Raw genomic sequence first — 13,212 nt, forward strand, 5'->3', positions numbered from 1 at the left:
ATACGAAGTTTGCAGCATGCGCAGTGTTGTGAAGTAGAAAAAAAGATCCCAGCTAAATGTATGAATAACCAATGAACTTGCATTGTCTTGGAAGATTCGAGCCTGAAAGAATATATTCTGTAGTCACCTCTCATGGACTAATAGTAATAGCTTGAAGGCAACCAGTACTAATTTTTAAAAAATTATATGTATGTATTAGACTTTTACAATATCAGACAAGATATAATTACAAATATTAGAAATTAATGATCAGGTGGAAGGAAACAATATCTTTGGATTATTAATAATGATTTTCAGAACACTGAAACTTCATAAAGCCTAGAGGATGTGATGTGATGTGATGGAATAGCTTAAATAAAAGAAAAAAGAAAAAAAACTAAGGCTGATGCAGATGATTTCAGGCAAGTCAATTTTACATTGATACTTAAAATGTAAGGAGAAAATAAGCAAGCAGCCAGTATTGGATTTCTTGTTCTTAAAGGATTAAAGAAGGGTAACAAATGGTAGTCAATGTAGCTTAGTGGAAAGTATCTCTAGTTCAATTTGATACTGATCTTTAAAACTATCAGTATGATCAGCCACACTTATGAAAGAAATTCTTACCTTTAGAGCAATGCTGCATAATTTGTTGACTAAGAAATTTCAAAAATACAGCTCCCAAATTCCTCAAAATGGATAAAAGGGAAGTAACCAATTGACGTCAGCTTTGATGATTCCCAGCTAACACACAAAGCACAGGGTGTTAATCACATAATCTGGGTATTAATTTTTAGCCTGCAATATTTTAGCTTTTTATTAAAAGGAAAAATTCTTAGAAGCCTACTTATAATGGATATTTCTAATGCAAACACTTAGTTCATAAAACAGAATCACAGGAAGATTTGTTTAAAGAAATATACCATGATGTTGGTAGTCATGTGCTGTCTAAGTGAGCACAATTGTTCTCAGGTTTATGCACCGAATGATCCTGATGTTTGGAGCATTTAGCTGTTGGTCTTCATTATTTTTTTTTTTTGAGCCATCTCCCCTAGTTCTTTCAAGTCCTTATGGTACCATATAGTTTGGATAGAATTAACCAAGCTGCCAGTTAGGCCATTCTGCTGTTAAAAAATATATCAAACCTGGAATTGATCAGGTTTTCTTTTGAAGTAGTCCAAAATGAAATGTTGTCCTTTTTGTCTAGTTCTGGACTGGAGTTGTTTTGATTTGGGGGTGAAGGTAATTTTTTCATTAAAATATTTGGAAAACATTATTGAAAATATTGGTTTCATTTTTTCTTATGTTGGCCACAACAAAAATAGACAGGATTTCTTCTTTTTCTAGTAATTGAGTGTGTGGGAAACATGATCAACAATTTACTTGCTGTTTTGACCAGCTTCTTAGTACTGGCAAAAGCAGGGAAACATTTTTGGTACTGCAGTTGACATTGGTAATTATCTTATCAAAAGGTATTTTCCTAATAATTTCTTGTTAGATAAATGCCAACAGACCCTAGTCAAGACTAGGTTAGAAGTCTCCTGTCTAACCTGGTAGCTGCCACTGAGAAGCCCACTGGTTACCTATTACCTGAGGTATTTGGGAGTGTAGTGGGAATCAAGCTGAAGCTGGCAACATTTGAAAGGGTGGCTGCCTTACTGTTCTGAGCATGCAGTGCATGGTGATCTGAACCAGATTGTAGCTCTGCACCCAATTCTACTCCCTGTGCTTAATCCTTCAGTATTTTGCTTTTAACCTGGGAATGATTTCTAAGGAGGTGTAACATCAACCTGGGAAATTTCCATCAGTGCCAGCCATGTGCTGGATTTCTGTTTTCTGGGAAGATAGAAAATATGCCCCTCTTCTTCCTAACCACATAAGTCAAACATCCTGTAATTGAAGTAATCTAAATAATCTTCTGCCTCTGATATCCTGCTGCCTCAGTACACAATGACCCAACCACCTAGTAGTGCTGAAGCTGCTTCTCCTTGGTGCACGTCTCTTGCTGGAGGTGGTGTGGAGGAGGGGAACATAGTTTAAACAGTTTTTTATCTCTATTGGATCCCTGTCAGTAAGGGGAGGCGGAGGTGAAGAGCAATGACCTGAGCATAGCAAATGTTGTTACCCTGTTGCATCATAATTATTTCATTTCTGAGGGGAAGTTAAAAGCAACAACAGCAATAAAAGCAGTGGTTTCTGCCTTGTCTTCCAGAGCAGCTTTAACAGGCATCTCTACCATGACTCTGCACTGCTTGCAGATTTTTCTCTTGCTTCTGCTTGGTTCATGGTGGCCAGACTCAGAGCAGCATGTGGCAGGAGCTGTGAAGGTCAGAGAGCACTATATAGCTGCACAGATCACCAGCTGGACCTACAAACCACAACCTGAGGAAAAGTCCAGGTAACAAAGTACAGGATAAAAGGATGAAATTAGTCCTCCCTTGGGACTGACAAGTGGTTTTTGTCTCTCATCTCTTGTGGAATTGCAGAGACCAGGAGGACTTTGGAGCACAGTCTGTTGATTTCAGAGGAACTTGGTTGACCTTAAACAGCATGATCTGAACTATAGCCAGTGACATATTAAAAGCTCCTTTTTATTTGCTGCATTAGTGGATAGAATTATTTTTATGCTTTCAGAGCACTTCTGTTAAATAAGCTCCAGGACTTGCTTTTGTCATTTTGGCATAGCTTAATGTTGGTTGCTTGGGGTTTTTTAATGTGTTTATTTTAGGTACATGGATGTTGAGCAATGTTGAGCCATGGTTTGGTAAGATCTCAAAAACTTTAGGACTTTAGAATTTGCTGAAGGAATAATTATGTTCCAGTTTTGATGCTATCACTTTCACTTAAATCAGAGCCAGATGAACTTTGGAACTAGTAACTTTTCTGAGTTGTTCAGAGCTTTTGTGAAGTATACACTCTGATGAGTAAAGGTGGCAAGATCAAGCATTTCTCTGCTTTATTAAGTGAAAATACTGATTTTATTTTTATCAGATAGCATTGCACAGTGGCCAACCTACCTGCATCCACCAATCAAGAATATAAAATACGTTATTTTTATTACTACTACTGTCCTTAGCATTATAAACACTGCAAGAGCAATGCTACAGATTTCAGAACTTGGATGTAATTTCGAGTTGTGCTTAAATTAGGGAGGAGAACTACTAAAAATGAAACATTAACATTAATTTAAAATTACTTGTCCTCCTACATTAAAAAGATTTTTTATACTGCTGCTTTTTATATGTATATATAGGTGGATGACTTTTTTTTTTTTTTTTTTTTTTTTGGTGATTATTTTTTTCTGAACATGTATTGCATTTCAGGATAATATGGAAAAGATACTTCCAGTTCAGATTATGACTTTCTAACTTTTTTTTCCCAAGATCTAATTATAGCAAAGTTCCTTGGTTTTAAAACCCCCTTGACAACTTAATAGAACTGGTATAAGCATAATGTCAAACTGGCAAGACAGAAGAAAATAGGATTTAAAGGTAGGGACATGAAGCCAGCTGCCATTTAAGTATTGACCTGGACATGTGAATTTACTAGTTAAAGCTACATTGGGTGCACCAATGTAAACATCAACTGCTGTTTGGGTAAATTCACATTGTGGATGGAGTGTTTTCATGCAGTAGAGACTCACAGACTGTCTAAAACCTCAGCTGAAGTTCTCTGAGATAACCCAACAGTATTTTATATTCAATGTCTATTGGGTTACTTTGCCTAAGTATTTAAAGCCAGTCACATCCCAGATGGGACTAATGAATTTTATAGAGCTTATAGAAATTTAACTAAAACCCAAAACAAACAAGCAAACAAAGCCCAACAAAACCACAAACTTAACCTCAAAAAACCAGAAAAACAGAAGACTTCACAACACAAATACACTTACTGAGGAAGCGTTAATGGCTTGATGGCTTGGATCCCAAAGGTATTGGGGTATGTAACTTGTGCTGATTTCAATAGAAGCTGCATGTCTATATGCAGTGTAAGAATCTGTTACTTTGGTGCTTTTATTTATAAATAACTTGAGAGGTTGAAAGGAAAATGGATTCTTCCCAAGCTGTTTCCTTAATTGTGACTAGAAAAGGACACCTTATTTCTCCGAGTGTTAGTTTTATCTTTGCAGAGGTTTATTGCTATATGCAAGTGCTATTTATTTATAAGGCACTTCAGCATAAAGTGAATATGTATTATCTGTGCATCTTGCGGTGTTGCTGCTGCAATCCCTGGGAGTTCTGTAACTCAACCTGCTTGCGTAGTGTGATGTTTCTGAAGTGTTAGTATGCTAGGTATTTTATTCATCCTCGCTATACAATTGGCACTGCTAAATTTCCTCTTCTACCCCACAGTCTTACATGCATATTCTCATGAACCTTGCCACATTAGGGCAGCTCTTGTCAATGAAGATTATGGATCCCATTCTTTTCCCCTTAAAGAGTTACACAAAATTTTATCAATGACTTTAAGGAGGGGGGAATTAATTGAAACACCAGTTGCTTCTGCCTGACTCTGCTGTGGTGAGAGAGGGGTGCAGAGGAATTTACAAGAGATCTCTTCCAAAAGAGATCTCCCCCTTATGGGCTCTGGATGTCACTGAAGTGGGTTCTCTCTGCTCAGCCTCCCCATGCTTGAGCAGGCCATCAGCTCCTCACTGTGAAACGTGCCTGAAAGGGCATTACAAAGAGAGCAAGTGGAATTACTGTTGGATTCAGTCATCATACATACTATAGTAAATAAACCAATAAATGTGAAGGGCTGTTACCCTTTCAGCTCTCTTCTCATCATTGTTTCCATTGCAGAAGTGTCATTTGCTGGTTTCCTTCTGCTTGCCTAAATATTTTCTAAGAAAACATTGTGTGGTCTCCTGGGTGTCAAATTGTTTATGTAACAAGACTCAGGGCACTTTGCAGTGGAAAGTGCCCTTAGTCTTGTTTCTCATTTTCTAACTTTCTGTGACATCCTTGGTTGTTGTCAGAGAACAGCTTTGTTCTTGCCTTCAGAGTCATTCCTGTGACAGGAGCTTGATGTTAATGCTGTTTTAAAACCCTTCTGGTGAGTCTTAAAGTTCAACCATAGGGCTGAATAAACAGAAATTCAGGTTTCTTTTCCTCTATTTTGTCAGATGCTTTCCAGGTTAAATATGGTTGAGACATCTTCCTCTGTGTCTTAGACAAAGCAAAGGCATCTTTATACCTTTATAGAATCAAAAGGACCCATAAAAACCACCTGTAAAATCATTGGTGAACTATTCTAGCTATGGATATTAGATGCCCTATATGACATTATCTGGTTCGGGAACATCATAAATTCAATAGAGTAAGAGGGAGAAGTGAAGACACTACAAAGAGTTGGACTGTGTTCTTTCCTTCAGCAAAATGTGCAAGTGATTAAATATATTTCCAAGACTAATTTTTTGAGATTTCCATCAAAGAGCAATGGCATCTCTGAGAATCTTCATCCTTTCAATATTTTTTATAACTCTTTTGGTTTCAGATTGGAACATTCAGATCCTGTATTTAAGAAAATTTCTTACAGAGAATATGAAGTGGATTTTAAAAAAGAAAAACCAGCAAATACATTTGCAGGTAAACAGGAATGAAATGTCCTGAGTATTTTGATTTGTTCCTTATTTTAAAGCCAGTGGCCACCTAAGCACACTTGCATTTTTACATCCATTATTTGCACAAAAAACAAATAGGCACAGGGGATGAGGTCTCTACAGTGCAGGAACGAGGCTTCCAAAGGCCATAGAGAGGTTGGGCTTTCAGAGGATGTGGCTGTCTGCAAATCAGTTGCACCATACAAAGTTGTTCCCTTTGTTTTCAGCATCTGATGAGATTTACCACATGCATTTAGATTTGGCACGGCCGCAGCAATGACACTATGAATTCCTTGTGAAGGAGCCTAAAGCCTGAAACTAAATATATACAAAATAGTTGACCAAAAAAGAGACTTACAAGCCAAAACTTATCTTAGCAGCTTTTTCAATTTCTTGTTTTTGCAACATGGGGAGTAGGGATACCAGCTCTTGAAATCTTTTGCAGGAAATGCCTCAAGAAATTTGCAGTGTGGAAGTGATTATTTACTTGGATAACATTTGGGAATTGAAAGAGCTCTTTGTTCTGTGACTTCTGGCATTCAGAGTGCTGCTTAAAATAATGTGTTTGAATGCCGTTCTCTAAACTCTTAAATTATAAAATGTTTGTCTTCTAAAATTATTTAATGAAATTGTATGTGAAAGATGTCTAGAAATTATCAATGAACCTCAGGATGAAACTTTTGATAGAGTTTCTGCATCTGTAAATAACTTTTTCCCCCTTATTTTCCCGTGATTTTTAAGTGCTAGTTGCCAGATGCAAAATTTATAACATTTTGGAATATGCACAATATCCTTTAAGTTCCCATATGCCTTTTTATGGGTAAGTCTTCATTGCAGTGTTATTACATTCTCTATTAATTTTGAGACTTGTATTTTGAGAGCTAATATTTTTTGAAGGGGGAGAAAATTCTTTGTTTCACTGAACATACTGCTTTATTAATATTTTCCTTTCTTTATCTTAAATAACTACAGGACTTCTGGGACCAACCCTGCGTGCTGAAGTGGGAGATACTTTAGTGGTTCACCTTAAAAATATGGCTGACAAGCCAGTCAGTATTCATCCTCAAGGCCTAGTTTACAGCAAAAGTGAAGAAGGTAAGTACTGTAGAAACTCCATGTTTTGCTCATTTGCTCGTAGACTACTGCATGAAATGTTGACAGGGATCTAGATCAATGTGTGAAGCTATGTGTAACACAAATATCTGTTTATCCTGGGTTACACCTTCATTGTTAGCTCCCTTCTTGTTCATCACTGTAACACTAGCAATGTGAGTGTCATGAGCACAGTTTCCTAACAGTGCTGATCATGCTGTTCTGATACTCAAGATTTAATGCTCAGCTTTGTGGTGCTTTGTTCCACACCCTCATGAGACCATCAAAAACAGATTATAAGCTATGACCAAATGGACATTAAAATATCTGTACCAGCACTAAGTGAGTTTGGTTGATCATGCTTCCTGGATTGCCCTGCCCTGGGTGCTGAGCCAGAGCTTTGACCTGCAGTATACAAATTCATGCAAGGTTTTGGTTGCAAAAGGAGTTTTGCAGCTCCATCTCATGGAGCTGATCAGAACATCTCATTGGAAGGGATGGGCAGTTCAGTTTGACTGTCATATTAATTAATGTTCCTTTTGCACTTCAGATTTCAATTCTCTGTCTCCACTTTGTCATATTGCAGATCTGTTGGATATGGCAGGCACAGACACGAGCCATTACTGCCTCCATGTGTGGATGTGCAGTATACAAAAGGCCTAAGGCAGCAAGGCAGTGCCAGCCCATGCAGTGGCTTTGAGAGACAGTTAGAAAGGTGACAGAGTGGTCAGCATTCCTCTGCAGAGCATCAGTGAGCAGAGGCTGAAGCTTCATCCCATCCTAACCCTACTCAGACTGATGAAGAGCCCAACCTTTTGGCAGTGATAATACTTCTAGGAAATCTTTCATCTGTAAGAAATAGGATGGTGGTGGATTAGCTACTCTCCCCATGCTATTCTCAGCAATGTGTGAGTGGAATCACGAGTTACTTCTTTGAAGCTGAAGTATCATATAAGCAAATCAAACCAAGCTTTTGGAGCTGATTATAGGAAGATATTCCAGGCACTTTAATTGCTCTTTCTCTTCATGCCACCCTACTGACTCTTTTCTTGGCAGGCTCCCTGTATGATGACAGAACATCACCTGCAGAAAAGCGAGATGATGCTGTACTTCCAGGCCAGCTCTACACATACGTGTGGGATATACCAGAAGAAGTTGGTCCGAGAGAAGCTGACCTTCCTTGTCTTACTTATGCTTACTATTCTCATGAGAACATGGCAATGGATTTTAACTCTGGTCTGGTTGGAGCATTGCTGGTCTGTAAGAAAGGTAATGAAATGCTGTAAGACTACTGTAAGGTAGTATATTTTCATTTTGAACAAAGATGATCATGTATGGTAATGAGAGAAGATCTATTATTTTCTTTTTCACATCTTTACATGCAGCAGTGTAAAATGAATGTTTTTTAGCATCATTCTTTTAGATGTTAGAATTTTTAAATGCCAGCTTTCATGCAGTTTCATCCTATAATTATAGAATAGGCAGAAAACATCATTATATAGATACATTTGCCTGCACTGGTTGCATCTGCAGTTGCTTAACTGCTAAATATATGACCTCAAATGTCCTGTCTAAGAATAAATATTTTCCAAACCTTCATTCAAAATGGTTTGGCCATTTCAGAGAATAAGGCAGGAAATAATTGTTTTACCCATTGTCTTTTAAGGGCAGTGTGATCAAGAACCTGGAACACTCTCTTCTGTAACCTGGCTTTAAAATTGCAGAGCAGTGTGTCTTTTGCTAGTCATTTGAAGATATGGCCAAATTTGAACAGATTTTAAGTCTTAAAATTGTTTTTGCATGTGATCAGAGATTTTAGATTTTAGCAGTCTGAACTGTTGAATTCCATCTCCACTAATGAGTGGTGTCTTGTAGCACTTGTAAATGGCTGCTAGATACATCTCTCTGGTTTGAGTGATGACTGAAACAACATGCCACTGTGTAAAGTACTTAAACTACTTACTGGTCCCTAAAATCCAAGGTTTTTCCAAATTATGTATCCTTCTTGTGGTGAACATGCTGTGAGTTATTTAGCCTGATTTAGTTTGAGTCAAAAATTTGTGTAGACTAAACTGCATGGACTTGGACCTTAAAGCTTCCCTGAAAGTAAACAGAACACTGGTTCAGTGTGGGTTGCACAAGGACAATCTCCTCACCCATAGATACCCATTTTAATGCAGAACACATCTACTCCTATCACCTCAAAGGAGTTGCTTTGTTATTAATTATGTTCCTTCTGATTTTTTTTTTTATGATTGGTGCTTTTAGTATTATCTAGGACTTGTTATTTTCCTGATTTTTCTTGAGTTTTTCTTTCTTTGGGTTTCTGTGTATATGCATATTTTATGGCATACTGGTTGAGCTAATCTGGGCAAATACTTTGAAACTACTTCCTTCTCAGGCTTCTCAAATTCATGCATTTTGGGCTTGAGTAGGACATGCATTTGAGATGGACTGGTGTGGCCACTGCCTTCAAGAAAATTTGGGTGTATGTTTCTGGTTAGAACAAAGACAAACAGCTCACTATGCATATTTTGAAGATTTCTGAACACAGATTTTTGTCTGGGTGCTGTGGTAAATGTGTGGTGTACCTGTGTATTTGGTCTGCCTGGCATGGAGTTTAGTTTCTTCACGGCAGCTCATATGGTGCTGTGTTTTGGATTTGTGGCTTAATGGCATCCATAATACACTCACCCATGTTTGAGCTGTTGCTGAACAGTGCTTGCACAGTGTCAAAGCTTTCTCTTTTTCCTGCTCAGACCTCCCCAAATGGTGGGTTTGGGATGGACAAGGGGTTGGGAGAAGACCCATCTGGACAGATGAAAGAGATTGGCCAAAGGATTATTTTCTATCATTAACATCATTCTGCAATAAAAAATGGAGGCATAGGAGGAAACAACAGTGTGGGGAGAATGGGGGTGTTGACTTCCAAGATGACAGTTTTTGAGATACTTACTGGGCATCAGTCAGCTTGTGGGAGATGAGTGGGGGTTTTTTTCTGTGTTGTTTGTTGTTTTCCCTCTTTCCTTCACCTTTGAACCGTCTTTATTGACCCATGAGTTTTCTCATTTTTGTTCCTCCTGTTCTCTCTCCTGTCCCATTGGGGATTGGAAGACATTGAAGTGGATGTTTGGCTGCTGTTTGGGGTCAGCTCCCCATGGTCTGACACATTTAAGAGGTGGTTAAGGTTATAAAAATTGGACCTTTGAGTTAAAGCACTGCCTGAATGTTCTTTGTGTGGCAAGTAGATAAATTTCTCTGTTGATCTGAGGCTTCTTTTGTGAAGGAAACCAGAGCTTTGTAGCTTCCCATAAATTAAAAAAATATATTGAAGATAATTTCTTCCACTGCCTCTTCCTAGGTAGAATAATCAGTATGTTTGCAAATTTTTCATTCTTGCAATCCAGAGGAACCAGATTATGTTTTGAAAGTAGCAAGTGGAAGTTTTTGATGTGAGCAATCTACAGAAAGAATCAGTAAGAATGACACCAGTTCTGTGTGGCATGTCCAGAATGAATTCTACTTCTTGACAAAAATTACTTCTGTATCACAAAATCGCCCAGGACTGTTTCTTGTAACTGATCCAGCACAGCAGTGTCTGTTGAAGACTTTTGTGTGTAAATGTTGTTTGCTGAGTGGTTGGTTTTAAGCTTTTTAAAGGTGCTGATGACCTCAGTGCTTGAAAAGGTGCTGTTCACACTGCTGGTGACTCTGCCATCACTCTTCTCTTTGTCACACAGTCTGAAAAGAGAGAGCAGCACCTGATTGTGAACCAAAGGTGTTTGACACTCTCCTTCTTTAAGGCGATCTCTGCAACACATTGCCAGAAATTGTCTGAGACAATTCATTGCATGATGTTTATCTTCTCTGGAATACTTCAGACTTTTGATTTTGTGCTTACCCAATACAAAAGTACTTCCAGAAATAAAATCACATTATGAGCATTCAGGCTTTGTTTTGATCAGGCTCAGCCAGTACATGCTAACAGGTGAAACAAGCTCATTAAATATGTATTAATGCAACTGCATGGGAAATCTGCTTTATTTCTGCCTTAAACTAAGACCTCTTGTTTCTCCTTCACAGGAAGTCTAAATGAGGATGGGTCACAGAAACATTTTGACAGGGAATATGTACTGATGTTTGGTGTGTTTGATGAGAACAAGAGTTGGCAAAAATCAGCATCAGTCAAGTATACAATTAATGGCTATACTGATGGAACGTTACCAGGTACTGTTCCAACTTATATGAAATTAAACTAACATTTATAAACACTGAATATTACCTTTAGTTGCTTTTTATGCACAAGAATGGGAATGTGGCGAAAAGGGATACAGCCTTTTTTTGAATGTGTCTGTGAGCATCTAAATTCTGGAAGAAAAACTGTGCTGCTGAAAGGAAGTAACACCAGATTACTAATAGGAACAATGAGATTACCTCTGAGAAGACTTCTGCTAGAAGAAAAGGATTACTAACTTTAAAAAAAAGAATTAATAAGCTCCTCATTTTTTTAGCAAGCTGATAGTGAGAGAGTGATTTAAGTGAATTGTTGGTTCTACATGCTGGGTGCAAAACTTCCAGAAAGTGGAAAGTCAGTTATCATTAAAAGACACAATTAAGTGAGAAGACTAGGAAGATGGTAGTGGGGCTTTTCTCTTGTTTTCCTAAGAAAAAACTTAAATAGCTCTCTCCCATCCATTGAGCAAATATAAAAGATTGTCTTAAATGGGAATTTTTTTTAAGAAAATATTGAAGAATATAGTTACTGTCACTAAGTACCACATCAGTCTTTAGCTTAGATCCTTGCTTTGTTCTTTGCATTCCCTGCCCTGTTTTCCCCTCACTCCCCAAGCAAGGACAGGTCAGCTTTCCAAAAGAAGGCACTGGTTTTTTTCCATTTTTTGCCAGCTTGTTGTAAGCCAGTTTATTACTTGCAGGTAAGATTTAAACATTTGTCTTCCACTGACACATGATTTTGGTATCTGTTCCATTTACACGCTTCTGAAACTTCCTCTTGTTGCAAACATTGATCACAGCAATTTTTTTAATGTTTTCAGTGAAGACTCACTTCAAACCTAGGGTGCATGGGGAACTTGCATGATTTGCCTGTAATTCTGAACCCTAATCTCATGTCTCTTTTAGATTTAGAGGCTTGTGCATATGACAACATTAGTTGGCACTTGATAGGAATGAGTTCCAAGCCAGAAATCTTCTCCATTCACATCAATGGCCAGTCCATGGAGCAAAAACGCCGTCGAGTTTCTGCTGTTAACTTGGTGGGAGGAGCCTCAACCACCGTAAACATGACAGTGACTGAGGAAGGAAGGTGGCTCATATCTTCTCTTGTCCAAAAGCACCTGCAAGGCAAGGAAACATCTAGTTATTAGGCACCTGTAAAGCTGTTCTTCTCCATGTCCCAAATGGCTTCTGCTGTTTTACAACAGTACCGTTTTTTTTCTTTTCACTAAGAAAATAACCAAGAACCAGGCGTTCTGTTGGAAGTGCACGTTGAACTGAAAGATACTCTTATCTGCAGCTTTACTGCAGTGTCCACAGCACAGAGCAACAGTGATTCAATACACCAGCATCTAAGTCTCTGTGAACTGTTCAGATAAGCACCACTATAAAATTAGTAAGAAACCACCAATTTCCTGAGAAACTGAGTACTTTCAGCTAAGGGTACTTCAATGTGATGAAAATATTTTCTCTTAGCCATTTGAAAGTGGTATCTTTCAGCAATAATCAGAATTCTGTTTTAAAGAATGAGAAAAACATCTCTCTTATAAGAGCAGGAGATATCTTTTGGTGTTGAAAAACAGCTGAAGTGGTAAGAGTTCCTCAGATGGGCAATCACTATGGTCCTGTTTCCTCTCAATTAGCTGGAATGCACGGTTACCTCGCTGTAAGGGATTGTGGGGACAAAGAGGTGAAGAAGAGTCGTCTCTCCTATAGAGAACGTCTTATGGTCCAAACCTGGGACTATTTCATTGCTGCAGAAGAAGTTACCTGGGATTATGCCCCAAGAATTCCAGACACCCTTGATAGGTAAAATACTGGTTTGTCAGTATAATAGGGATTGTTAACATGAAATCACAGGATAATTGTGGTCGGAAAGAACCTCTTGGTATCCAATAGCAAAGCTGGATCCAGTTGCACTGGACCTTGTGCAGTTGCATTTTTATTGTTTCCAAGTGCAGGAACCCCTCAGCTTCTCTTGGCATCTTTGCAGTTTCACAGTGAAAGCGTTTTTCCTGATATCTAAATGTTCTTCCTCATATTGCACTTTGTGGCCATTGTGTCTCATCTCTTCACCGTGCGGCTTTGAGAAGCACATGGTCCTGCTTTCTCTATAATGTCAATTTGATAGTTGAGGTTAAACATAAGATGCTCCCTTAGCTATGTCTTTGCCTGACTGAAGAAACTGGAATTTTGCTTCTATGCCAGGTGCTCTGGCTCCCTGATCACCATGGTGGCCCTTCACTGGACTCTCACTAGTATCAGTGACTTTCTTTCCTGAGAAGCCCAACAGTAGGCACCTTCTTTTT

At 38.4% G+C, this 13,212-nt stretch overlaps 1 protein-coding gene across 1 annotated transcript in view; it reads left to right on the forward strand.

Moving 5' to 3' along the window:
* The first annotated feature begins 1,214 nt into the window (after positions 1-1,214).
* The window catches only part of F5 (coagulation factor V), a 34,805-nt gene continuing 22,807 nt past the window's right edge, over positions 1,215-13,212 (forward strand). Inside the window, exons 1-7 of the mRNA XM_054269871.1 lie at positions 1,215-2,374; positions 5,473-5,564; positions 6,551-6,673; positions 7,727-7,939; positions 10,754-10,897; positions 11,810-12,031; positions 12,547-12,712. Of these exons, the coding sequence (XP_054125846.1) occupies positions 2,214-2,374; positions 5,473-5,564; positions 6,551-6,673; positions 7,727-7,939; positions 10,754-10,897; positions 11,810-12,031; positions 12,547-12,712 (1,121 nt within the window). The 5' untranslated portion in view covers positions 1,215-2,213. The remainder of the gene's footprint in view (positions 2,375-5,472; positions 5,565-6,550; positions 6,674-7,726; positions 7,940-10,753; positions 10,898-11,809; positions 12,032-12,546; positions 12,713-13,212) is intronic.

This window comes from Melozone crissalis, unplaced genomic scaffold (genome assembly GCF_028551555.1).
Source record: "Melozone crissalis strain CALT ecotype California unplaced genomic scaffold, PUWL_Pcris_2 ptg000008l_1, whole genome shotgun sequence".
NCBI classification, from domain to species: domain Eukaryota; kingdom Metazoa; phylum Chordata; class Aves; order Passeriformes; family Passerellidae; genus Melozone; species Melozone crissalis.